The sequence below is a fragment of the Anas acuta genome, chromosome 24 (genome assembly GCF_963932015.1).
Source record: "Anas acuta chromosome 24, bAnaAcu1.1, whole genome shotgun sequence".
NCBI classification, from domain to species: domain Eukaryota; kingdom Metazoa; phylum Chordata; class Aves; order Anseriformes; family Anatidae; genus Anas; species Anas acuta.
This window is the reverse complement of record NC_089002.1, coordinates 4,767,316-4,795,013: the sequence shown is the minus strand read 5'-3', so window position 1 is coordinate 4,795,013 and position 27,698 is coordinate 4,767,316. Positions and strand designations below refer to the sequence as shown.

The following is a 27,698-nucleotide window of genomic DNA, read 5'->3' as shown; positions in this document are numbered from 1 at the left end:
CTGCAGGAAGGGGAGGACAGAGCTGGCAGCCAGCAGGCTTTACAGGCTGGGCTGGATGCTGACTGTAACCCTGCTCTGGAAGCTTGGAGTGCAGAGGGCAGCTTTTAGGGTCAAACCTAATTGCAAGGGCACAAGCCTAAGGGATAATGACAGGTTGGAAGGAACTAACTGTGAGCAACGTGACTGAAAGGAGTCAACTGCAGGAGAAGGATGGGCAGAAGTTCCCTGCACACCACAGTGAGGGACTGGATGAGCACAGCATCGTTCTTCAGCGATTCCCTTCCAAAATGTGTCAGGGAATTCCAGTCTTCCCCAGTTTGCTTCAGTTCACAGTAATTACCTGCTGTAATAGGTACTAGCCCAGAGAAAGACCACAGAATTTCATACATTTCTTTGTTTATAAACATCCTAGTGCCGAATTGTTAACTGTCCCCAAGCTGAATAAAATGGTATTAATGCACTTAGCTTCTTCTGTTTGAAGAATGTCGCTGATTTTAAGAAATGTGTTACTCTGAGGCACTCCAGCAATTTTACTGCTCAACTCTTCGTATTTCTTACCCTTCCATTGTCTTTGCAAACCCTACAAGATTATTGAGACTGGATGTTCCCCCAATCATACTGCGAGTTAAACTACTGCATTATACTGCCAGCTTTTACTTTGTCCTGTCTAGTGCTCAGGCAGAAAAGGAGTTAGTCATTTTTTGGTTTAAAAAGCTCACTTTCAACAGTGTGATGCCTTTTGGTTTGTTTCTTTGTTTTGTTTGTTTTCTTAATCTGCACTTCGAACACTTTAGGTCAATAATCCTGCTAAGAATTAAAAAGCTATATATGTAAACATTAAATCTAAGGAAAAAAAAAAAGATATATTTAGAGGAACAGGGAAGTAATTTTCACATTTTCATAAATGTACGTCCTGAATTTCCCATTTAAACTTGCATAATTAAAATGTCTGGCAGGAAAAAAAAAAGAAGTATAATTGCTCTTAAGATTGTGTTTGAAACTCTAGTAATACTGTGACATTTATAATTTTCTATGAAAAGCTATTTCTATCTCTACTTATCTTTGGAGTTGGTTTCTGCTCAATAACATATGGGTTGATGTAATCCCAGTCTTGTTTTAAAAAGTACCAAAAATGTGCACCCCCTTCACAAATACAACAGATGACAACTATATCCACATCCCCTTGCATGAGTTTATGTTCATTTTAATTACAGATTTGAGAAGTTTACAGTGTAATTTCAATTTTGATTGAAATTTCTCAAAGGAGCCAATAATCTCTCTTGGAAAGGACAGCACAGGTAACAAAGCCTGAAGCCTGATCTTTTAGCATTACTTTAATATTTTTTGGTTTTATTTTAGCCTTAGTACATTGAAATAGATCAGCATAACATGCTTTGCTCAGTGAACTAACTCAATCAAAAGACCTGCTTTGGCTGTATATAAAATTGAATGGTGAGTGCTGTAGCACTTTCCATACTGAAGTACTCCATGCTGTTCCCAAATCAACCGAACACCACGTAGCTCCACTTCTTGTAGCTATACATACTTCAGAGGTGTTTTGGTCAAGTTCCTACTATGTTTACAAGAATTGGCACATTGCTTTAAAAGGTTGCTGCCTAGTGAAATGCTGATTTATGAAGCAAATAAATGTCTCCTGTAATAAACACCTTTTTCTACCACTGACTTCTCCACTACATTTGCTCGATTTACAAGCCAAGATATTATTTCACCGTGTTACCTTCATACCCAAACAGCTTTTGTAGCTACCAGCTTTGTAAAGATCACCCTGGATTCTCAACACCTCTCATACTGCGATAATAATTTTAATTCATAAGATTGGAACACAGGTGACAATTTTACTGATACAAGAATCAGGACAAAACTTTAAATTACACCTCTCTACAAGGACTTGTTTATAACTGGGATATAGGCCAAGTAAGCTGATCTTAAAAGTAGTTTAACCATTAAGCACATCGTATCTGAAGATCCATCTCTCTCTCTGTGGAAAAATTAAACACAAGCAAGTCTTGGCTTATCATGAAATTAAGTATCTTTATTTAAATTATCTATGCTGCACATATACGTTATTTAAACTCATTAAGGAAGCCTGAAAAACTATGGAAAAAGAACAAGATTGAAAAGCAGCAAGATGCCAGCAATATGCTATAATGTAAAGGCTAATGTCACCTGATGTACTTAATTCCTATTTTCCACTATGTTCTGCAATTATGATACATCACTGCCAGAAAAAAAGTTCCTCATCTCTATAATTATATAGAACATCATCAGCCCTTCATTTCAGCTCTCTGATCCAAAATACAACAGGCTATTAACTTCCTACATGTTCAACTGCTTTTCCACCATCTTGCAGCAGCTGAAGTGTTCATCTGAAAATGGCCAACGAGCAAAAAAACACTATTTAAAAACAACCTATGAACAATGTGTTATCTTAAGCTCAAGTGAGCTGGAAGTAGAAATTAAAATATTATCCACAGCATTTTTTTCTGAAAAAATTATGCTGATGTGAAGGTTAGCATTTAGATAAGCTTGTTTAGTACACTAGCTACAGAGTGCTCCATATGCTACATGTATACACTTCAAGTAAGACTTTCAGGATGTCTTAACAGCTAAGCAAAAAAAAAAAAAAAAGCAGTTCTCAACCCAATCTTCTATTATTGCTCGGCTAATTATTATATCCAAATCTATACTATATCTTACCTGACTCCTTTTCAGCATCTGATTCTGAAACTTCATCTTCTTCAGCTTCTTCCTCTTCTTCAGAGCTAGAACTGCTAGAGTCCTTATTCTCTTCCTCCATCTCCATGGACTTCAGCATATCTTCCTCATAGAGAATCTTCTCTTTGCTGCAAGAAATGGAAATTTTAAGGATTACCAGGCGAGTTATTTTTGTGTTCTATTTCTCAGGAACACTTAGACAAATTTTGCTACATACAGAACATGCAAAAGGACAAAAATCAGTCCACAGACTGCATCCCAGCACTTCCAGCACTGCCAATTTTCTATGGATTCCAATGCCAGTCTCGCATTTCCTAAGTTTGCAAGCATTTCTCAGTCCAAAGAAAAGCTGCCTCCTCTCTTTTCCTAGCATTACACAATCTATCACCAGGGCTGCATGGCTCTGCAACTTCAAAGCTGTAGTTTTCAGCCCTAGGGTTAAAATGATAATCAGCAAGAGCAGAAGCTGGGGGACCAAACACCAAGCCAACTCTTCGTTCTATGGGTTTGGGTATGCTAAGAAACATGTAAAATTATATTTAAAAGAACTTAAATTTAAAAGGAACCATGAAATGAGCATGAACAGCAGTTGACTTTTTTTAAAGCAGTTGAGGCCAGCTGACTGTACAGATGTAGCTGGCCTCCTGTTACATGCTGTACAGCTTCTTTTCAAAGGGGAAGGAAACGTACTTCGTGAAGAGTCCGCTTTGAGGTTTGCCATTCATGTCAGCTTCAATTAGCTTATTCCTCGTCTCCTTCTCACTTCGTAGCTGTCAAGAAGTCCAAGAAGATTGCAGAAAGAACAAAGAGAGACATCTTAACAAGCCACCTCATCACAATTCCAATAATTACCCCAGCATACGACCATCCCAACCTTCTTAGATGGAAAACATTGTGAATTTGTTTAAGAAGCCAGTTCAACAGACCCACATCTGCAAGATTCCAAGTCTTGGACTAGAGCTCCAGAAGCATGTAGCAGGACACTGAGCACCACCTTAGGCTCCAGCAGCAAAGAACTTAACAGAAGTTTGGGGCAGGATCTGCTGGGACCCAGAGTCAAATTGTGACTTTCACGGTACTGCCCTGCCTCTGCCCACACAGATACACAGAGCTCTGTCCATACGTGGTTGTGGGCACATGAAACCAGTTTAAAATTTGCTGCCAGTGTACTTATTATTTACTTGCTCTCAGAGGAAAGTATTCAAGTGCGCCCTGTCCCAGCTGGATCTTCCACAAGGGTGGGTCACTTCTTAAATCCCTCAAGTGCCAGCATAATGCATCGAACAAGAATATCCGCAATCACTGCAGCAGCTGAACTATTTTGTCCAGTTAGCAGCGTGAATTTTGCCACCACTTGACGGACAAGCCAGTAACCAAAAAGTCTAAAAAGCACAGTGACAGCTGAGGTAAAAAAAAGGGACTGCAATTACAGGCTCACTTGTAAGCCTGTCTCCTTTCTATCATGTCTAGCACGGTTTTCTTCCTCGTCTGATAGAAGGAGCTGACACTGGGACAAGAAGCAAAAGCTCTGCAAATTCTGAACGTAGGAAAAGCCACACAGAGTCCAGCCCAATGCCAAAATTTGGGGTACAGCATACTGATAAACTGAACAAACTTTTGAAGTGGATCAAAGGTAAGTGTGGGAAACAGCCTGCTCCATTCACAGGGAATTCAGAGACTGGAAAAACAAATCCAAACAAATCAAACGATTTGCTTCCAGCAAACAGAACTCCCTTTCTCTCCTGTAACAGCAGCAAATCTTTTAGCAGGGATAGCACATTGTTCCTCTCTGTATTCTGTCCTTAAGCTTTAGATTAAAAAACTCTGATTTAAGAGCCATTTTGAAAGTGAACTAATGTACTTAGAGAAGTGTTTTGGAACTGCCTATTTTATCCTTAACAAATTAAGTTTTCTATTTTAAGTAATTTCGAAGTGGCGCATGATAAACACACACAATGAAATGGATCTTCGATTCAAAAAAAAAGCACATCCACTGGAAAAAAAAAAAAAAGATTCTTCTCTTCTTTCCAGTTCTATTATTTCTTGCTACACTCATTTAATAAATGAAAAGGAAAAGGCCTTTAAATAGCACAACTAATATAGGGAACAAGGGGGGTTGCTAATCCCTCCAAAGCAAGCCTAAAAATGGGCTAGCACCCATCCAAAAAATTCCTTTGGTTGTTTTTATTTTTATTTTCTTCTGAACACTACATTTATCTGCACAATCGTGGTGTAGTTAGATAGGAGGAAACCCGCAGTACAAGGCTGGTAGTATTTATCAACACCTCATTTAGGGAGAAGCTGATTAATTTTTAAAAAGTTTCTGTGAATGTTAAGGGTGCTATTTAAAGATGACAGCAGCTGTGTTATGATCAGAGTTCGAGTTCTACCACCCACATTGTCAGTTCCTCAAAATACTTTACTGGGTTTTATCAGCAATGTTCTCATTATGTCTGTTTCTGAATCCAACATTTTAAATGATACCTTCAGATTTTTATTTATTTATTTTTAAAAGAAGGTTGGTTTATTTTTTGAAAGCACCCAGGCAATATAGTTGTATAGACCAGATGAAATTGGGAAAAATGTAATCCCAAACAAACTTTTTGGCTTGATGACTGGCTTTACTTAGATCAAGATATATTTTTGCCTTTTTTTTTTTAAATAGCAACTTTCTACTTGTAACTCTTTCCAGTATCTTCACTGCATTATGAAACAGCACTTTAATATGGTTTTCAAATCACTGATTTTTTTCTAGTCTGGAACTCCCTGAAGGTTATAATTTCTTCTCACTCAATCAAAAGTCTCCCTATTGTAAGATAGGCAGATGTGATAACAAATATCTTTCTTACCAGTGACAGCATACTTCCTTAAATACAGACCCAAAGTTGACTTGGGGAGTCACTCATTAAGTAAAGAGCAATTTGGTGTTAGAGAGCTAAAAGTAACTACAGAAGAGCAATTCCAAAGATGAACTGCAATTCCTTATCAGTTTACAGAAGTCTGCATGTCAGCATGCTTCTGACCTTCTTGATACAATCACCCAGTTTTCTAGATTTCTAGCTACTGAAAATATTGGTGCAATTAAAAATTCTGAATGACTAACAAAAATCGCTGGACCTCAGCTGCATGCCTGTGTTGACACCATATTCTTTAGGGAACACCTGTGCACAGAAATGTAATTGGAGAGGTGGAAAACAATCAGCCAAAATCTCACCACAGTTTGCTTCTTCTGCAGCATTTCTAAATGCTCTACGAGTCCCTCGTCAGCCACGTCGAACGGCGTCTGGCCCTGGAACAGTACAAGAACACAAGAAGTTAGCCAACACAGCATGCCACGAGTCTTCCAGAAAGCACTATTTACAAGTGAAGAACAAAACTGAACGCACACTACACCCCCCAGATGCTGAGCAATGCACCCTGCTGCACTCTACAGCAGGGAACGCCAAGTGGCAGTGATGGTGGTTTCAAGACGTGATCCACGATCAGAGGAGGAGCAGTTCCCTCATTGCTGTTGATTAAATCTAAGCCAAGAGGAATACATTAAAGTTTCCAGGCTTGTAAAAAGCACACTCTTGGACTTGGAAGGATTGTAATAAACTTTTTCTACTATATCATTATGTGTATGAACCTCCTGAAAGGCTGACGATCATCAGCAGGCCAAAGGATTTGGGAGCTCTTCCCACATCCAGGGGCATTCACAAATAAAGTAAATCAGAAAAAATACTTTGGGGCATAAAATGAGAAATCAGCTACATTTATACCATAACTAAAGCTATAACCACCAATATAATTAACAACACATAATGAAACCTGACGGCCAGTGACCAAATAAATACAGATCGTCTCGGCCATCTGACTATTGAGGTAATAGTTCTTGACAGGAAAGAGCAGGCATTTGAACGCAGCAAATATAATTGCATCTGTTTCTTCTCAAGTCTATTAAAATAGTAAACCCACATGCCTTCTGAACACTTTGGAGAAGCTTCTGATGGCATTTAGAACAAAAAAAGATTCTCGGTATTTTGAATGCCAGAGAGCTCACCGTGGTAAAATGGGTCCTTCTCCTGGAGCTATTTCTTTTGCATCAGCTTGCAGCACAGATAGATGTGCTCAAACCACATAGAGCTACAATTCTCCTACCAAGTTCTCATCTGCTTTCATTCCCTGATGCTGTTCCAAGTAAACACAACCTCATTTCCTACTACAGAAGCAGTCATGGCACAACTGAATCCGCTCCAGCAGGAAGCGGCTCACAGACACTGCCTGGACATCACAGCAGGGAAGGGAAAACAAAGAACAACCCTGGAAAAGCACACTGCAGCTCTTGAAAACCCACGGGCTCTTCAAGGAAACTTCTAGCAATTAGAAGTATTTTGTTTTGTTTTTTTTTCCTTCTCACAAATATCCTATTTTTCTTTACTCATTTCTCACAAATGAATTTTTCGATTTCTCTTTTTATGACCAAGACTGTAGAACAGGAAGGATTTTAAACTGGAAGTTTCTCAAGGGTTTGTGAGTTTTCAATGCTTTGTACCTTAATTTTAGTGTATTATTGTGCATTCCAAGACTTTTGTTGTTGTTTAATTTGTCAGGATTACACTAAAATAGGAAAACACAGATTAGCTCCTATCCTCTCACACGTTCTTGGTCCTAAAGTTTCATCACTAATCTTTCCTGGTAGAACTTGGAATCATTTCTTCCTTCCTTCAGTCAAGAGTTTTTATCTTCTGATGCTTTAGTACACGTGCAGGACAATTGCTCACCGTACAACTTTGTCACATTGTTGGATCAAGTTGATAAGCAATTATGGCTAAAAGGTGATATGCATCTTGGTATAAAACACACTGCACACTGTGCCAACACCTGCGCTCACTAACCAGCTTGTTCCTGATGTCCATGTCGCACAACGCCTCTGCCAGGATGGAGCAAGCTTCCTTCACTCCCCAGTGCGCAGCAGCGTGGAGCGGAGTCCAGCCGTCGTTGTCTTGGACGTTCAAATTAAAGCCAGCCTGGATCAAGAGCCTGAGAAAAGAAGCAATATTGAGTCCTGCCCACCCAGGAAGGATTTCTGCCCACAGAGAGGTCACGCCATAAGTCACAGAGTAGGCAACATGGTTTAAAATATGCCAGCAGCTTTTTGTTGTTATTCATCTCAGCAACATCCCGGTCAATGTGCTCACACACGTAACAGAAGTGTGCAGTACAATGAGAGAAGTGACTTTGGCCCTGCAAACACCTGCTGCAATGAGTCTAATTGATAAGATTGCCTTGCAGCACGTCCTAAATTGGAGAATATTTTAATTTCTAATCTGGCATTGGTGACCCAGTCCGAACTGCTGCAACAGACAAGAGACACCAGAGTCACACAGGCACCAAACAAACCAGCAACATCTCTCTGGAGTGTAAGCCCTGTGACAAGGGACTGGCACAGCACCTGGCATGGACAGGACGTTTGGTAACTCAAGTTCAGTGCTGCTTCTACTGGTGAACAAGGACACGCTGTAGGAATGGTCTGTAAGAAGCCAACACTGGCAGGGCTGCCAGCTAAGAAGCAGAGACATTACTGACTGGTCGCCAGCTGCAAAATTCACCAGTTAAATTATCCACAACTCCAGCATTTTTGCAGCCTAGACCTTGCACAGCCAAAGCTTAAAACCTGCCAGGGAGCAGCCTTGCATCCCTGTCACTGCTGTGCACCTTCCACCTGCCTCCCTCCTCCATCAGAGCAAAGTGCTAGGGTTGCAGAGCATCTGGGGCTTGAATATTTAAAAACAAAACAAAAGAGAGACAACTGTAGTCTGAAACTTCAGAGGCATATGCACAGTAGTACACAAGTGATCAGGTGAAAGTACCGAGCCACTCATGTATCAAAACCATTATCCAGCTGCTTAAATATTAAAGAACATCCCAGGGGAATTCTGCAAGTTCAGTAAAACTGCTACTGCAAGTTTCCATAGTGGGTTTCCACCATTCACTGCCACCTTCCTCCAGCTCAGGGGAAGTCTAGCATGACCCCAGAATGACACGAACAGTCTTGAAACTCCTGCACCTTTCTCTGTGAAGAAGATTCTCTTTCACAGAGAAAGAAATTTGAAATCAGGTTCTGACTTTATGTTGATTCTCCAGCTGGCAAAAGGGAGGAACGCAGTTGTTAAGAGACTGAAGGTCACAGACAAATTCTGTCTCGTTTGAGAGTAAGTGAGCTTCTAGCTTTCAACGCCTTTGGTTTAAGTCACTGAAGCTTTATATTTGAACTCACAGAGTGGCCATAAAATATGTGAAATAACGTCAGCTCTCTGTGAGATCTGTTTATCATTACAACATTTAATGCAAAGGAGTAGCTGATCAGAACTAGACACCTTGCAAACAGCAAATGCAGCTTCTGTTGATGACTACTGGCTACACAGCCCTCCCTTGAAAACCCCCAGGATCGACATCCCATATTGTTCGGGAGATATTAGATTTCTATTCCACATGATCTGTGATGAATTACTGTTCTTGGGCACAGCAGAGGCACAGACAGCTCATAACTCAATTATAAGCTCTAATGAATGAATACAAAGAGGAAACACGAAGAATAACAAAGTTACTAGAGCTTGCTAAGAAGCAGCTCTTACACATCAAGTCATGGCACTTAAAGCTATGAAGTAAGGAATCTGGCTGGATGAATGTTTCCAGAAAGGATTTTAACCTGGGAAATGGAGTAACCTTGCAGATAGATCTTTATGGGTAGCTCCACCCAAACATTAATAATGGAGAAAAAACCTTTCTTGTTGGAATCCCTGATTTGATCTCACCTGTAAAAATATTGATGCTTCATTGCCAGGAAGTGCCACACTGGGCACGTTTATGTTCATAATAAGCTCGTTAGTGCTGTAGCAGCGGAAACAGAACTGTTAAGTGGTGGGATCTCTCTGTCACTGCTGGTGGCTAAAAGAGCAGTAGCATTAAGTGGCAGGGGACAGGAAGGTAGGGGAGGACACCGCATTTTCCTACTAGACTGACAAGCCGGACACAAACTGCTGGGGTGTTTGTGATGGCCATGCAGCATGTATCGTCACCTTGTAGGCTGAAGTTACACTTTCATCCCCTGACAGGGTTAATTTCCTAGCCCTACAACTATTACTCTCATAGTGAAAGTTGACCTTCTAATTTATGTCTCAGTCTCAGAAAAGCTTTAATCTCCCTAAAGGCCTAGAGGTAGAGAAGAGAACCTTCCAACCCTACACATTTCCAGGTGAACCACCACAGCTGGGCACATAATTCTACAAAGCCTTTTGAGAAAGCATAAAGATCTAGGTACGAAACACATTTCTCTCAACCATAAAGCTGGACGTGTTCCTTACGGAAACCAGACTCAACTCAACGTACCAGCCATGGATGGAGTTCCTACCTCATCACTTCAGAATAGCCCTTAGCCGCAGCCACGTGAAGAGCTGTGGCACCTGTCCGGGGCTGCTTTATGTCTTCGATTCTCCCACTGTTCAGCCACTGTCGGGCATCCTGTAGCATCTGCTGCTCCTCTTCTTTTCTTGCCAGGTCTAGGTCTACACCTAAGAGAGCAAAGTACAGAAGAGATTATCAAGTGAAAGCTCTCGTGCACTTATTGAACTTACTGTATGTTTTATTTGCTATACAGTGTTAGCAACCTCTTTTCCATCTTCCACAAAAATCAGCAAAAGCTTTTCTAGGAGTTGGGAGAACTCCTGCATCACTGTCAGAAACTTCAAAGCTGTCTGACAAAATAAGCAACAAAATCTAAAAGCTGAGACACTGGTTGCAAACCAGCCTGATCAACTACCAGCTCAGCCGTGGACCAGGCACGGTGGAAGGGTTGTATTCTAAATATGCAGTATTCTAGACTGAAATAACCAATTCATCACAAACAGTACAGCAAACTGGATTAAACAATGGTGCAATCGCAATCTGCAGTGTAAGTGTGAAGAAATGATCCTAAGACATCTTCTGCAAGACCAGCACAAGCCCAACTGCATGCTCATTCAGAGCTCAGTAAGTCAGCAAGCTGCATGTACAGATATCTCTGGACTGCACTAAAGCCACTCATGCTGTGCACTCTGAAAGAAACATATAATCAATTCCTCTGAGCTGCAAACCACCAGATTCTGGTAAAACAGTTCTAAATCATTCTGGGGATGGAAGGAGGAAAAAAATAAGCCTACTCCAATATCTTAAGAGATCTGCTTTAGATTAAGTCAGACAAGTCAGTTCACTGATACGTACACCTGGAATAAAGACACAGCCTTGCTGATAACAAGAGGGACAAGTTTTCCACCTGAGGAAACCACTGCTACTCTTTTGCCTACAAGAGGCAAAACTATCTTGGGCTTGTTTTAGTGAGTGGATTTTTTCATGTTAATACAATAATATAAGGATGATGGATCAGTCGCAAGCACGGTACAGCCCCATACAAGATTAACCAGGCTAGGGCTCTTGGACTTGGGAAAATAATATGAAGTAGATGCCAAATTTCAAAAACAATCAAGAATGGTGTTGAAAAGCAACTGTCCCTATGGATTAATTCTTTCAATATAACAACAACATGATTAGCAAGGAAGCTGTATGGCACTAGACTTAAAAAAAAATATAATAATAATACTATTTATTAACTCAGATTCTGAATTGGGAAGTACTGCAGGATGTTGCAACGACTCAAACAAGAATTATAAATTTGTAGACGGGTAGCAGCACATCTGTAGTTATTAAATATAATGCTATACATGCTTGGAGTTCCCAGGAAAGGCTGCACAAGTCCACAAAATAGAGATCCACGGGGGATTTGCAAATGTACAGAAAGCCCATCTGGCTCAGGAATTCCTTGAGGCACGGTGACTGGAGGCTGGGAAAATGCTTGGGAGGGGAACCATACAAGCTTGTCCTGTTCTTGTACTTTGCCCTAGGCATCTGCTTTCAGCTACTGCTGAAGAAAGCTGGATGGACGCTTGTCTGAAGCTTATAACGCATTTATTCCAGCAATTATGATCCTTTTAAACTGTGTCAATGGGAAACTTCTCAGTGGAGACAGATGGTTGTTTCAGGGCATCTTAGCAGGATGCCGCTAATGTGGTGAAGCAATGAAAAAGCCAAACAGAATCCTAAGAAGTGTCAGGCAAAATATCTGCAGCAGAGGCAGAATTACTGCCTTAATGCCCTGTAAGGTTTCAACTACGTTATTAACAGTTCTCAACACCCACTTTACAGAGAGGCAGGTTACAATGATGTACAGAAAGGATCTCTGTCTTCCTGGTCACCCAAGGAAGCCTGGCTGCAGAGAGGAGATGGGCACGGTTTGACCAGCCCTGTAACACAAAGGCTGACAAGACAATTCTTTTCAAGCACCTGCACAGAGTAAGCATGAGAGAAGAGCTATTTAAGTCAAAGTGGATGGGAAAAGGGAACATAATCAGGATAACTTTGTCATAAATACCACAAGACTAGAAAGTGAAAGTTTCTCTTTACCAGAAAAAAGCATGATTCTGTGTGAATTTTCCAACAGGAGCAGTCGCACAAGTAACAACCAGCTCACATATGGACAATTACCGATTCCACAGTGGAACGGCAACATGATCAACAGAGGTAGCAAAGGAGTGGTGTCTTCCTAATTATACCTGAAGATAACTTAAAGAAAACAAAACCCACTCCAACTCCACAAAAATCCACTAGGTGCCAAGCAGAACGCATTGATTAGAGAAGACTGGATTCCATCTAGCATGCAAACAACCCCAACCCCAACCCCTGGAGTCATGCAATCATCTAGATATAAAGGAATCCTGGTGGGTCTCCAGCCTAAATCCCTGCTCAGAGGAGGCAGACCTTCAAAGCCAGATCGAGTTGCCCAGAGCTGTACGCATCCAAGCTTTGAATACCTCCAGTGATGCAGATTCCATTCGTATCAAACAAATCAACTTTCGGTATTGTGATGTCTTGCTGCTAACAATTCTGCTAACAGGGACAGAGGCTGCACAACACAAACCTTCTGCTTCCATTCTAACATTCTGCTAATGAAGCAAAGTTTCGCTGCTGCCACTCAGTCCAGATTTCGGGTCTCTCCATCTACAGCCATGCAGAAAGCCTTCAGGATTTTTTTTACAAAACCTCTTTCTTTGGGGTTCTAACTCACATATTCAACCCCACCACTGCTTTACCTTGTTTTTTTACTTGTTCCAGAAGCAGGTCCTTCATGGCTGCTTCCTCTGCAATGTCAGATGGGACTTCACCTTCACTGTTCACAGCAGCCACATTAGCTCCATGACTAATTAAATACCTACATAAACGAGACCCATACCAATGTATTAGAACTCATGTGCAGGCTTCAGAACAACTTATACAGTAAAGCAAGTGTCAGAACAAGGTATTTGGCCTTCTCATTCAAGTTCAAATGAGCATTCCATATTCTTACCAAATTTCAACTCCAGAAAAGTTCATTGTTAAATGCAAGGGCCCTGGTCAGTGGCTCATGCAAATAGTTTTTCTTTCTCTGTGGTTATTTAAATGACCTCAGTTCTTGCACTCATCTGATAAGATTATGTTTTTTAAAAAAAAGATGAGAACAAAAGATAATCTGAGCTATCATCTATTTTTTAATTTGTCTTATTTATTTAAAAATATACCAAAAGTTCATTCAGGAACAATTAATGCCTTCTTCAGCTTATACATCTTGTAACCAACAAAATTCTCGGAAGAAAAAAGTGTTTTAAACACCAATCTAGGAGGGTGAGGTAAGAAAAGGTGAAGGTATTTTTGAAAATAAATTTTAAAACCAACCACCGTCTTTGATAAATACTTATCAGTATTCCTACCGCAGTAACTTTCTGGTAGCTGTGGTGGACTAAATATATAAGTATGGTATGACTGGGAAAGAATCATAATGTGTTTGAATAAAGCAATTAGTATTGGAAGAGGGGCACGAAACAAACCAACAAACTGATACCGAATCAGTAGCAAGACAATACACAGAAGTAACTGAGTCACAGATTTATTTTTTTTTTGGTTAGAATACATTGTGGAGGATCATCTTGTGAACTACTATTTTTCCCTTATTCTTCTAGCCTGTGATGCAGCCTTTTATCACAGAAAGAGTGATCTGAATCAGGAAATTACTCCTTATGTTTGCTGGTTCTTTGGTTCCAATTATTCCAGCACTCCAGGTCTTACATCTGGGCAATTCTCAAACTCTCAGGGCAACTTGGAGTCTGGTATCAGTACCTTCTCTGGGACAAACAGACTATTTAGTGCTTTGTGAGCATAATGAGTGTTCAGATCAGTTACAGAACGTTATTTCAAGCCCTGGAATCAGTAAGTGTGCCAAAAGTCAAATCTTTATTGGGAGTCCCTTTCAGCAGGTTCCTGCCTTGCTTTAAACACCTACTGGAGAAAACTCTCAGGAAAAATATTTACTGTCTCTTTTTTTCTGTGTATTTTATTAGTGTTTGTGCTCACTAGATTATCTGATCTAACCCGGTCACCCATTTATGTCCATACTGACCCCAGTATCTTGTGTTGTACTCAAAAATAGAAAAATGCTCTAATTTCAAGTGGGTTAATTAAGTCACTTTTATTTGCTTCTCTGTCTTTTGTAAGACAGTACGCTAAGTAACAGAAACATAAAAACTCAATATGAAGAAAAAGAAATGATGTTGTTGGCCTATCAGTGACTCTGGAGCCCAGGACATTGCACTTCTCTCTCTAAGGTCCCCACACAACCAGAATACTGCTCACAGGCTTATTTACATAAAAAGCAGCAGCAGAGTTGTTTTTTTACAGCTCTCCACGAATTGGTGTGCCTGCCTCTCAGCCATCACGTTTCCCTTTTGCTGAAGTACCTAATGAATCATAAATCATTTTAACAGGATCAGCAAAAGACAACCAGGCTCCACCTTCATCAGAACAAACTAAGGATCTGCTAAAAGAAGGCATGCAACTTCTCCACTTGCACTGTTGCTTCCAAGATGTACGAGTTTCAGAGCATCGGTTGTCTGTGTAGCTGCTCCAGGGAGGAAGACGTGGAAAGTGTTATGAATACCCAGAACAGCCTGAAACTCACTCACTCTGCTATGTTCAGATAGCCACACGATGCCACTGCGTGAAGAGGGGTCCAGCCCTCGTTGTCTTGTTGGTTGACATTGGCTCCATTTTCTACCAGGAACTTCACCATGTCCAGGTTCTCATCTATACAGGCCTGAGGGAGAAAGGAGGGAGGGGAGCAAGGGGAAGGAAGAATTGGAGAGAAGGAAGAAAAGTGATGGTGTTAAATTGGTGTTAAATCAAGTGAACAACTTCCCTTTGCAGTTTATTGTCAGGGGGCAATGCCTGGGCTGAATTTCCCACACTGTGCACTAGCGTACTTTGAAACTTGAAGTAACATGAAGCTGGGAACTAAACTAAAATAATTTCAGAAATTTCAAAAAATAATTGAAATTCAAAGAGTCCCCAGGTGGACCACCTCTGAATTTGCCTAAGCTTTTGTTTCCCTCCTCTCTTCCATGCTTGGCTCCCTGGAGCGGGGCAAAGACACTGTAAAATGATAAATCTGTATTGGCTTTAGGTGTGGCATTGGATTCCTTTAAGCAAGGCAAGCTGTATGCTTTCGGAGGTGATGCTGTTCCCCTCAAATATCAGCAAAAAAAAATCAGGAAAATCACTGAAATATCACTAGCAGTAGGGATGAGCAGGGCAAACATAACCTGAAGATGACCAAGCAAAGCAGCCCCCCTGTAGATTGGGTGGTGCCCTGTACAGACAGAATTACAGCAAAAGCAGAATTTTGATAGAAGTGACCGCATACAAATCGGATGGGACGCGACATGGCACACTTGGCCTAACTTCCTTATTCAGCAGCAGCCGTTTATTTTCCTGACTACAGCAAAGCACAACTTTCTCTGCTAGCCCTACAGACCCAGCGAGCTGTGGACGAGACCGCCAACCCTTTATTAGCTGCTCCATTACCTCCAGAGCCTGCACTTACAGAGACCTGCGAGCTTTGAAGTTGCCAGGAGAAAACCTAGCAAGATTTTCAAGTCTCAGCAGTTCTGTTAGGTGGAATTCCTCCTTCCTGAAATTCCTGGCTGCAGCACGTTCTGTGGCGCGTTCGCAGCTCACTGGAGGCTGCTATTTAAGGATGAGCTGGCAATTTAATACGTATGTCCCCGTGCGTGTGCCTCAGCTGAGAAGCACCAGGCACGACTGGGAGGCAAAAGGACCGTCCGTGACCGTGTTCAGCTGCAGAGACCTCGCTCTTCACTGCAAGAAGGGCGATCCTGGCCGAGCGGCCTCCAAAACCCTCAGCACTCGGTCCTTTACACCGCCTGGTGTGGGCAGATCCAGCACTGTTCTTCTAAAATGAGCACCGCTCAGTACTCTTCATTACTTGCTATGACAGGAGAGGAATTGTGTTGAAGCAAACCCCCAAAGAGACAATCCTTGTTATCTGTATTTTACGGAAAAGCTCAAACGAGGCCTCTATGCTACAAACACCAGCATCCCTCCGTTTCTCTGGTTCACAAGCAGCCACCCAAAAGGCTGGCTTTTCAACTTCTTTCCCCAAAGGCAGCTGCAGGAAAGGCGGTTGCAGTCTGGGCACTTGGCAAATGACACTAGGCACATCTGCATCTGTGCTCAGGTGCCAGTGGGTTTCCCGGCCCTGTTTGACCTCGTGTTTTACCACACAGCCCTTACAACAAACCACAACGCCCTGGGGACCAAAGGGCTCTGAGCTCGGGGCAGTCCCAGGGCCCAGCACAGCCGTCAGGTCTCGGCAGTGCAGATGCAAAGCAGCTTTGACCACTGGCCTGGGGAGCAAGGTTTGCTCCTCGGCCCTCTTATTCAGATCACCTGCACAAAGCAGGGCTGAACCCAACGTCAAACCAGGCTGCTCAGGGCCTGTCCCAGCCATTTTCGGGTGGCTGCAAGGATGGAGACCCCACAGTTGGTCTGGGCCCCAGCTCCAGTGCTTCGGCATCCTCTGGGTGAGGAATTTTTCTTACTTGTAAACTCGTAACATTCCCTTCTCAGTTCAAGAAGCAGTTTTTAAAAGAATCTGTGTCCGAGCCTGCAAAAATTTAGAGTTAAGATGCACTTCGCTGCCACCCACACTGAAGGTAATATAGCACAAGTTTCCCCAACACATCTCAAACAAATCATACTTAACCCTACTGACGAGTCCATTACATTTTAACGTGGGAACACAACCGTTCCGTACCCATTTTTAAATAAAACTACCATCACGTACCAGCGCGTTGCTCTGACAATAGCCAAGACGCGTTTGCCCACACAGAGGCTCCTTTTGAGGACCGTCATGTCTGGCCAGCTGCAGAATCACGGCCTCGCAGAAGAATTTTATCAGCGAGGCTCTGATAAAGCAGCGAGGCGGGCGCTGCGTGCCTGTGCATACTCACTGCAGAAGAAAGGCAGCACAGCAGCACTACCTGCAGCTTAAGTGCCGAGCTAAGTTCAGCTTCGAGAACCTCTTCATACCGTGAGCTTTATGTGCATTTGATAGCTGGAGTGCTGTATTTACACTGTTTATCGTTTAAACCACCCCAACAGCTGCCACCCACTACCTCTGCACACGCTGGGAGCAGGCCAGGAGAAGAGACCAGAACTTCCTCGAGCCACTGGATATGCTAGACTCAAAAAAAAAAAAAGTTTAGATCCATAAAAGAGCCCCCCCCACACACACTTTTTTTTTTTTTAATGCTTGTTATTAGCCTCATTATTCTGCTGGTCTCCATCCTGCATGTTTCCTAAGGAATGCGTGCTGGGAACAGAAGGGATAATGGGATAAAACCCCACCTGTTCCTACAAAGAAATCTGCAGTAATTTGATTCGCCCGGCCCCTGAAGAGATAAAACGATGACAAAGTGACATTGGGTCAAAAAAAGCCACATGGGTGCTGACGACAGCAGGCAGGGCCTCGCTTTCCCAAGGGAACCACCACAGATTTCGTGCTTGCTGTTTGCACTGGTGCTAGAAATTCTCTTCGTGGCAAAGGTGGATCGAGCCCTTAATGGAGCAAAAATGAATTCCGGAATATCTGAGCAAAATAACCTCACTCCACCCTTCTGCACCTATCGTGAAACGCTGCTGTTGGCGCTGTGTGATCAAGCGGCGTGATACCGCTCGGCAAATATTTATTTTAGCATTAGTTAGCGCCACATACGGACAGGCCTGAGTGGAGCTGAGTAACGTGAAGGGTTGTATAAACGGCCCGGGGCTGAGCCAACGTTAGCAGGTACGATTCTGTCCTGCCACAAGCATCAGTATGTACGAATTGTGTGATATTACAAAAAACTGTACTGGCCGAGATTCCTTTTCTCCGCTGCATTTCTAGAAAAGAAATGTCAGAAGCTGGCATTCCGCGGGGGCACTGAGCAGCCCCCCATCAGTTCTCCAAATCCCATCACCATCTCCTGAAAGAAACTATCAGGCACAGCATTATTTGCAGCATTTCTTAGAACAGTTTTAATGAGGCTTAAAGCAATAATTATGAGGTTAACAAGTGGGATAATGAGTAAAATGAGGAATTTCTAAAGATCCCCTAAACTTCAAGAACTTCAAAAACCCTATCAAAGCTCGGACAGGCTGCAGGGCAGCTTGCAGGGGTGGCAATGTATTTCTACACGGGTTTTTAAGCTTCAGCTGAGTAACATTTACATGTTTACACGGAATTCACATTTGCACATATATTTGTGGTGTTAATTGCTCCACACACAAGATCACTTTACCGAGCTATAAACAGGAGCTCTCCCTGCTTAGAAGTTCTCAGGGCACACATTTGGCCACCTAAAATTTGGAGAGCCTTGACTGCTGACACCCTATCCTATCCTATCCTCCTCCGTAAGTATCTGTTGTATGTTTTATTGAGCTTACCTGCTAAAATTAAGCTCCGTAAAACACCCTATAAGAAAAGAAAAAGTTTCACTGAGTTTCAGAGGGTAAAGTTCACCTTCTGGTTAAGCAAAATAGGTTTTCTGAGGTTACTGGAGGAAGGAGAAGAGGACAAAGAGGAAGTGAAGTGGCAGATGTGTCCTCCCTTAAGTACTATTAATCCTGCAACCTTAAATTTAGGAGTGGGTAACTTCAGTAACCCGAGAGGATCTATCGCTATGCAAAGTTCTCCTCTTTTATTTGGTACAGCGTTCCTTGGGAGCACTGTCAGAGTAACTGCATCGGACTGCAGTATCACAAAGCAGGCACCTGCCCCCCAGCCCTGAAAGGGAGAAAAAAGTCAAAAGTAATGCTGCCTTCCCCACGTTAATAATTTGATGAAGCACTCTTGCCCTATTTTGCTGTTGGAATTTGCTTTGCAGAAAGAGAAGCAGATAATTGGGCTTATTTCTTCCAAGTTTAGTGGCTTTGTTTCATGTGTAGAACTGCTCCTAGTACACTACAAGAGGCTAAGCGCAAATGCAGAGCACAGATTTTTTTTCTCTCTTTAACTTTTTAATTTCTTCTTTACCTTCTGGCCTCTACCTGTAACAGACAGAGTACAACCTTCACGGAGATGAGATAGGCCGAGATCTTCAGCAAGCTGATCTCTTGCCGTTCTGGTATTTTTCTTGGCAGCGGGTGAGACCCACGTACCTCTGGAACGGCCCTGCTGTGTTACAGCTTCAGCAGCCTTTGATGCAAACTGCACTCGGTGCCCAGAATTACCGACAAACCGCTCAAAGAAAGTTGGCTCGTACGGTTTAAATCCCGGGCATCGGCGGGCAAGCCTCCATCCCCAGCTCATGGTGTTCCTTCTGCTCCTGGCAGGGGCCCAGCATTTAGCAGTTTTTCCATAGGGAGGAAGTGCTCAGTTTCTAAAATTTGCAGATACGGCATATTAGCTTCCCCCTCTTCGATAACAGGTGTAGCCCTTAGCAGCCAGGGACACTCGCTGGATTTTTTCGCCAGTAGCCGCTGCCAACACATTCTTCTTTAAAGCACGGAGTTTACATTACAGCAACGAAAAGGGGCCACCAGGAAACGTTACAGAGCAGCTCTGCAAAGCTCTGGCTGCCTGGCAAGGCTTGTTCAGCAACCAGACACAATCTGATCTTTATCTTGAATGAAACCTCATTATTATAATGGCATTGTTAGCCTTCGCTCCTTCCTCGGAGCGCACAGAACACACAAGCTCCGTCTAACTTCTGATGAGTATCAGCAGCGCAACAGCTCCAACTGCCTGCCGAGGCTTTCGGTTTGCATATCTCCTGGGCATCCCCCACAGGAGGGAAAGAGAGAGAGAGAGAGCAACACCAGGGAGCAGCAGGAGCCAGATTGGATCAGGCTGAAGTGTTCACGGCACCAGCAGTCGAGCTCCAATGAGTCGCTGGGTGGAAACGTGCGGCGCTGCTCGCTTGTAGGGGATGCAGCAGCTCTGGTACACCCCACCCTGTGCTGGTGTGGCCTCACCTCGAGTGCTGGGTGAAGGTTGGGGCACCACGATACAAAAAAGGACGTAAAACTATTAGGGAACATTCAAAGGGAGGTTACGAGATGGTGAAGGGCCTGAGGGGAAGACGTGTGAGGAGGGTCCCTTCCAGCTGGGGATATTCGGTGGTTCTATGATTTAGTCAACCCCCAGCCTACGACTTGCGCTACGTTCCCACTATATAATAAATGCACACAGGATGGCAGGGAGAGGAGCAACCAAACCACCTGACAAATTTCTAAGAAATTGCTTGGGATCGGCTCAGTAGAAAGGGAAAAAAAAAAAAGGAATACACGTTTGCTTTGCATGGAAAAACAGGGTTGGCTACAAACCCTGAAGAACACGGAAGCAGTGGCAGTAATTGCATGTCAGCAGCACCGTCACAGGCACCCACATTAAGCCAACTGCTTTCTCCACAACTCCGCCAGCACCATGGCAGTTTAACATAAATACATCAGGAGAGCTCAGCGCGATGGTTTTCAGGCAGAACAGTTCCTGCCAGCACTTCAGTGCCAGCAGCTCCTCAGCAGCACGGGCACTTTGGCTGCCACTTACCTGCAGGGTTTGGTGGCACCGCGTACACGAGTGCATCTAACAAGGGTGAACTTGGCTGCGAGCGTGTTGCACCTCTAAACGCAGCCCCACTGAATAAATATTTAGTTTACAAACAGTACGTCGCATCGCCCAGTGTCATACGATCACGTAATAAAATAGCAGCAGCATGCATACAAGAGCTTGGAATCAAAGTCAGCCGGGAAACCTGTAATAACTACTTGTGGTTTTAATTTTGGCTTGTTTAATTCCCTGGTGCTCCCTTCTTGGTTGGTTAGGATTTAAGAGAGGACCTCTGCATTTTCTTGAGGCAGAGGTAAGATGTAGAAAGGCAAAAGAAGACAGGGCTAGTGCCTTGGCTTCTGTATTACATGCTTCTGCTATGAACACATTGGTCTTGTGACAGAATCCTATCTTGGTGACTTCTGCTGTTTGGAAGAGCGAAAATCCAGTAATCCTGCGTGCCAGATTCTCGTGTAACACCCCTCATGGTTCCTGCATAGAAATGGCATTTGGTAACTCCACTTGTCACATGGAAATACAACATGCAAACTGGCACGTCAGACACACGCAGCCTTTTCACCGAGCCTTACAGATGTCAGGCCAGCAGAGGCCACGTGCCACCTCTCCTCAACACCCTGATATTCTCCTCGTCAGCCTCACAGGAACATGGCACCTCTTTACCTATACAAAATGCTGCTGCTGAATCAGATTGCTCTATGAACTCACCTTATTCATCCTTTAACCATCCTCCAACTGAGGAAAGCCAGAGTTGCTACCACCCCCAAAGCTATACATCTGTCAGTCCCCTGACGTTGGTTGGCTCCCTCTGCTCTGTTACTGACACCAATCCCTGAAACTCTTTAGTCAAAGTGTTACCGAACACCCCCAAGATTCTTGCACACAACCCCGTGTCCGTGGTCTAACATTCTCACACTGATCTTCAGGACCTTCTCGGCAACTTCAATTGCCGAAGAGAGTCGCTCCATTCTTGCATATAGCAAAACAAATAATATTTTAGATGATGAGATCCTCAGAGCAGGGACTATCTGCAATTGATTAAAAAGCACCCTGCTCTCCACACACGATTGCATCAGTCAGGTAAACAACAGCAACTTGCATATCATTGAACCACTGCAGCCAGAAGGGACCTCAGGAAACTTCTAGTCCACCAACCTCCTGCTCAAGGCAGGCTCCACAGAGAACTCTGACTGGTTTTCGGCTGTAGGTACAGATGTGTAGGGTATCTGTGTGTGTGCACTTACATATGTGCACACACACATTTATTCTTTGTGAATCCAGGGGCATTTTACAGCGGTGGGGAAGGACGATGATACGCAGATTTGTATTGTGTCTGCAGCCATTCTGACCCAGAACTGACTCACCTCCGTTGCTCAGACGCTTCGCTTGCCCAAACCTCTAGCTTTCTGCTCCTGAACGATGTTCTCATGCTGGAAACCCGACCCAGACTCATTTGGATGGCAGAGGCTGCACCACCCATGAGCTACAAAAGATTCTGCATTAGATATGGGGCGACAAGTGGTTTTTGTTCATACAAACTCCTTCCTAACATTACCAGTGGGACTGTTTTTGACAAGATCAGACAGAACCACATCAGATTCAAACGGATTAAAATGTTTGGGTTTTATTTTGAGCTAAATGAGGAGCTGGAGTGTTAGTGCAGTGAATGCAGGCAGTAAGAAGTGCTAAGCCAGAAGCAGAATGTTCTCTGAGTGCATGCAAATGCAGTCTCGAATTCAATCTGAGACCACCCCACAACAGCTTAAGTAGGTTTAAACCCAGATTGCTGGGGTCCCACCTGCCCCAGCCATATGTTCCCACACCTTGCCTTGCACACGATTGATTTATCTATATTTTCAAAGTGTAAATTAGACTTAACAAAACAGATACACCCAGAGGGTGCTGACTGTCTCAGCTAGGTGGGATGTCCTTTTTTCACAGCATAAACCCCTCACCACAGGAGGAGACAAATTCCCCCTCCCCTTAAGGACTTACCAGCAGCCACAAGAGAAAACTCCAAGAGCCAACATTTGCCATCTCACTCCTTAACCTCAGATTTAACAAGGTTTTCTTCACCACAACCTTATGGCTGTAAGATTAATACAACTAAAGGACTTTGAGGAGTTTTATAAATGGTTAAGGAGTTCCTGCAAATCAGAGGAAAACCTTTACACCACCGGACATTACCTGTTAATAAACTGGACTGAAGAATTAGCAGGCCAGTGAAGTTCTGCTGCCACAACACATAGGCCACAGTCACAGGGATGAAATGGCAAGACTTACTCATGTTATATTCTCCCGTCATAAGTCTAAAATATATGCAGTATGGTTAGTCTGGAGATGAAGGGAGTCAATCTTCCACTGAGTGCAAATTTAGAGTAACTATGTGATGTCAACACACAGCGCAAAGCAGCCAGCACTCCACAAACGAAGGCAAGCCCGATGACAGCTGAACAGCATCAGGGTTAAATCTGGGAACACAGAAAGAGGAGTTCACAGAAAACAAAGAGAAAAGCACTCCCAAAATAGCCTTGCAACTGTCACCACTAGCAATTGTCAGCACTGAGAGGTATGACCTTGCCATTGTGTCTCATGATCACAGCTCTACACTTAAGCGGGCATTTGTCAGAGCCGGCCCTACCAAAAATTCCACTTCCAAGTGATCCCGAGTCTCCAGCAGCAGGGGCTGCATTTGCAGTGATTCTGAGAAAAACAAAGCAGCTCTTACTGTTGGTCCTGCAAAACCACTGTACCTCCTGTACCTCCCCTGCTCTCTTCTCAGCTCTGGCTTCACAGGGTCCTTATAGCTAGAATATCCTGCACTGGCACTTCTGTACCAGGAACTTCATTTTTAAATCTTTATATTTTAATTTTCTCTTGCAAGTCTAATTCCAAAGCAATTGTATTAGAACCAGCAGAAAGAGGTAGCTTCAGTACTACAAAGAGCAGGGGAAAAAGGAGGAAAATGAGGTAAAAAAAAAGTACTATCCGTTTTCTAGTCTGAGTAATTACCTATGTTGCTTATTTTTTTTTTTAACAGCAGCATAGTTATACTTCTCGTGCAAGCAAGAAGAGACATGGATTATGTCAGGTTTTTCCATTGGAAAAAAATAATAAAACCCAACAATTACTAGAAGTACTCAGCAGTATCCATGCCAGGCATCAAAAGAAGCTAACAACAAATCTCTTAGAGTGATTAGCACAACACAGCTCCAGGAGAGCACAAGGGAAAAGAGGGATACGTGCAGAGGCATAATTATGTCATGAACGTAGCATTTTCAAGACGAAAAAGCAGCACGAACTATCAGGTGGAGAACTGCGTTGCACAGAAACCACGTTTTGCAGCTCTCCGTGCCTTCACACACGCGCTGGGGACACAGACTTATTTAAGAGGAGGTAGATGTAAATATCTGCTGTGCTAGGCTATCGATGGCTTAGCTGAACATCTATAAAATTCCTTCGAATTATCAGGGGACTTCTGTTTTCGCTATGCAGCAACGATGCTGCCAGTGAATGCTGAAGCACCACGCTTCACTTCGCCATTGGCTGGAGCTTTATCTGCTCGCACCGAGGTAGCCCTCGGCATGCCAAAGCTTCCAGCTCTGCCTTCTTTGGGAAGCTGGAGCCGTTGCTGTAAAAAAGAAAGAGGTCGGCTGGACACGCACACGCTCCCCGCTTGATCCAGTCAAGCACAGATGGTACCAAACTGGGAAGAAAGTGGAATTGCTCTGCTGTTACGTGCTACTAGGAGGATGGGCGCAGGCACCCAGGACTGCCCGTCTTCTTCCCCTCGTTCACCATTTCCAATCAAATCGCATCCTGGCAGCAGTAGCGAGGTCAGCAACGACCACAGACACACGGATTTCACTATGCAAGGAGCTGCTGGGATCAAGCCCTTCTGCCAGCTCCTCCAGCCTCAGTATTTGTGCCCCCGTGCACCCAGAGCCTACGCTGAACTCATCTCTCGTCCCAACAGGACCCAGCGCTGTGCCTCTCCACTTCCACCATCAGGCTTTTCCTCTGTAACTGAGGGACTGGTTTGCCACTTCCATGTTCAGACCTGAGGACATACCTCAATCAGTGACAGGCCACGCGGGACTGACTTTAAAATCCAGTCTAGATTATCATTTTACTCACTCCCTTTTCATCATCTTCATCCCCTTAATTCCAATGTGATTTTAATACCCATTATTTCAATCAGCAGCGAGTCCAGTACTTGATGAAGTGCCAACACTAAAAATAAAGCCTTCCTGGCACTAAAAAGCAGGGACTGCCAGTTTTCCAATGGCATTAGCATTTCAAGTCTCACCAGCTCAGTCACTCTGACCACTAAGCATGTCATTTCTCTCCCGCTCCGCCAGCGCGCCCTGGCACCGGCTCAAGACGTTCTATAGAAAATCCTGCCCTGAAATTAAGGAAGTTTTAAGTTCCTGATTGAAAGAACTACATTTCGTAATTAAAAAGCTCGCAAACATTTCACTCCTGGGTGGGAAGTAGAAACAGAGCTGCTGTAGGTTCGCTCAGGGGGACGTCCTGCTGACCAGCCCCTTGTCCCTCGGCTCCTCAGGTGCCCCGTTGGTGGTGACACCGCTCCTGCCGGCGTTTCCACAAAGCCAGCGAAATAGCTGATGGCAGAAACCTTCTCTACATTACATAAACGCATGCTCTGAATTTCCAAGAGGCCACCTGAGATCAGCTTCAGCCGGCCTGGCGTGGCCTCCAGCAGCGCGGGGCTGACACGTGCCCAGCCAGGGGTCGCGGAGCAGCGCGGAGGGGCCGATGCCAAAGGAAGCCCAGCTCTGTCAGTACAGGGGACAGATCAGCCCTCAGCCCTCTCGGACTCACACCACACCTGTGGGGACGGAGAGGGGCTGGGCCGTGCTATGGCAGCGAGAGTGGCCCGGCAAAGGCTGGGTGCAATGGCCAGCGAGCCAGGCCCAGTTTGGAAGGGCCTCTCCGAGCCTTCTCCTGCCCACAGGCACAAAAAGCAGCTGTGAATGTTTTTTAGCAGCCTAAAGGTGAGGTTGGCTACCCGACTGCAGAGCTCAAAGTGGGGGCAGGTCAAGACTGAAGCCTCAAGCTGCTGCATAACCGTTTACTTGGATATCATGCTTATGTCAAGCCATCTGCTGTATATGACCAAAATCCTTTTTTTTCCCCCCTACAGAAAAGTCAAAAAGTCACCCCAGAGCTAGTTCTGCTTTCACAGAAACCCACCACACACACCCCAAAGCTCTCACAGGGGAAGTTCCCTGAGCTCCCGCAAACGCTGCCAAGTGCCCACTTTGTGCTAAGCGTGGGCTAATATGAGAACAGCGGCTGTACGCAGGGACATCGAAACAGGACTGCAAATGACAAGCTAGAGGAGCTTCCTCGTGTTGATTGATGCGTTATTCAGAGGCAGAACACTATGCTCTTCGTCTTTGTGCACGTCATTATCTGGCAGTCACAGCAGTTTTTGTCTCGACAACTGAATCTCACCTTTGTGGCCAGAAAAAAAAAAAAAAAAAAAGTTGGTTTATAAAAAGGAAGATACACGCTCAGTTAATCCACCGATTCATTCCCAACCCTGCAACGTCTGGACAAAGTTAATGTCTGGATACTGGTGGACCAGTACCCACCGGGGCTCAACAAAGGTTGGAGAATCTGATGAAGATTAGTTTTCAAATGTCAACTGCACTTTCAGGAAGTTTCTTTGAACTTGCCTTTATTCACAGGGAAAAAAAAAAATAAAATCAATTAATGCCATTAGGGCTTCCCAAATAAGAAAGGGCTTCTTTCTTTTTTTCTTTTTAATCCTGTATAAAACAAATTAAAGCAAATCTCAGCATGGCCACCAGCCAAGAAGTCATTCACTGATGGGCTGGCTTCTGAGCTGATTCACATCACGCTGCCTGTGGAAGTCCAAGCAGAGGTCAGGCTGAAACTCCCAGCAGAACTCCCTGGCTGGAAGGGACCCCCAGGCATCACCGGGTCCAACTCCTGGCTCCACTGAGGACTACCTAAAAATTCAACCACGTCTCAGAGCACTGTCCACGTGCATCTTGGATTCCAGCAGGCTTGGTGCTGTGCCCTGGGGAGCCTATAAAGAGAGGTGGGGGCAAATAAAGAAAGGGACCTATAGAATAAAGCCCCTAGAGAGGGGCAGGCGCTGCTGCAATGACCATTCTCTGCGAGAGCCTTGCCCAGAGTACCTGATCCTGTGCCGAGGATGTTGCCACACACTGAACTCTTGTCAAAGCACGACACCAGATACCTTGCTGGTTTGAAAAATGGACAGAGCTACGGTGTCAGCTTTCCCCAGAGACATTAACAACGTTCTGTGTCTAATCGAGTGCCGTGGTCTCTGTGATCAAAGAAAGAGACCTGAAACAAGCCTTTAGCCTTTAGGTTTTCTGTAAGACACAGTAAGGGGGTGTGTTACTTGCTGAGTGCCACACGCATGCCCTGCGTGATTTAGATACTGCCAGCTCCGTACCAACTCCTGAGTGCTCCACCAGGGCTTTAGGTGTCACACAGATGCCAAAAAAGGCCACAGCCAGGGAAGGACCGAGCAACAAACCCACACAGCCATGGGAGGAGCGGTCGGGGCCAGCTCCCCACCTCTAGGACTATTTGCAGAAGCAGCAGGCAGAATAACTGGGCCACCAGGTGAACTGCGGCAGTTACTCATTCCTCAATAAACCAAAAGCAGGCAGAAGTCCAGCTAGAAGATGGCAATTTCCACCTTTATTGCCCTGTGTCATCTGCGTGCACTGAGCTGGCAGCACGCAGTCCCCAACTGCCACTCCTGGGCAATGGGAGAAATGGAGGCGAGGGCAGGGTTTGTTGACAAAGCCATAAAGCAGTCTCACTTCCGAGTGGCTCACCCCCTGCCAGCTGAAGAGGAAAGAAGCAGTGAGCATCACGCAGGAGACCCAAAGATATCACAAATATCTAACGGGGTTAGTGCCTA

The 27,698-nt window shown here is 44.1% G+C and overlaps 1 protein-coding gene across 15 annotated transcripts in view; it reads right to left on the bottom strand.

Moving 5' to 3' along the window:
• The window catches only part of PPP1R12B (protein phosphatase 1 regulatory subunit 12B), a 111,864-nt gene that overhangs the window by 70,068 nt on the left and 14,098 nt on the right, over window positions 1-27,698 (bottom strand). For all 15 annotated transcript variants that reach the window (XM_068660149.1, XM_068660154.1, XM_068660158.1 and 12 more), the window contains exons 2-8: window positions 14,802-14,932; window positions 12,900-13,018; window positions 10,130-10,289; window positions 7,614-7,758; window positions 5,951-6,025; window positions 3,427-3,506; window positions 2,719-2,864 (exon numbers count right to left, since the gene is read on the bottom strand). In XM_068660149.1, coding sequence (XP_068516250.1) covers window positions 2,719-2,864; window positions 3,427-3,506; window positions 5,951-6,025; window positions 7,614-7,758; window positions 10,130-10,289; window positions 12,900-13,018; window positions 14,802-14,932 — 856 coding nt within the window. The remainder of the gene's footprint in view (window positions 1-2,718; window positions 2,865-3,426; window positions 3,507-5,950; window positions 6,026-7,613; window positions 7,759-10,129; window positions 10,290-12,899; window positions 13,019-14,801; window positions 14,933-27,698) is intronic.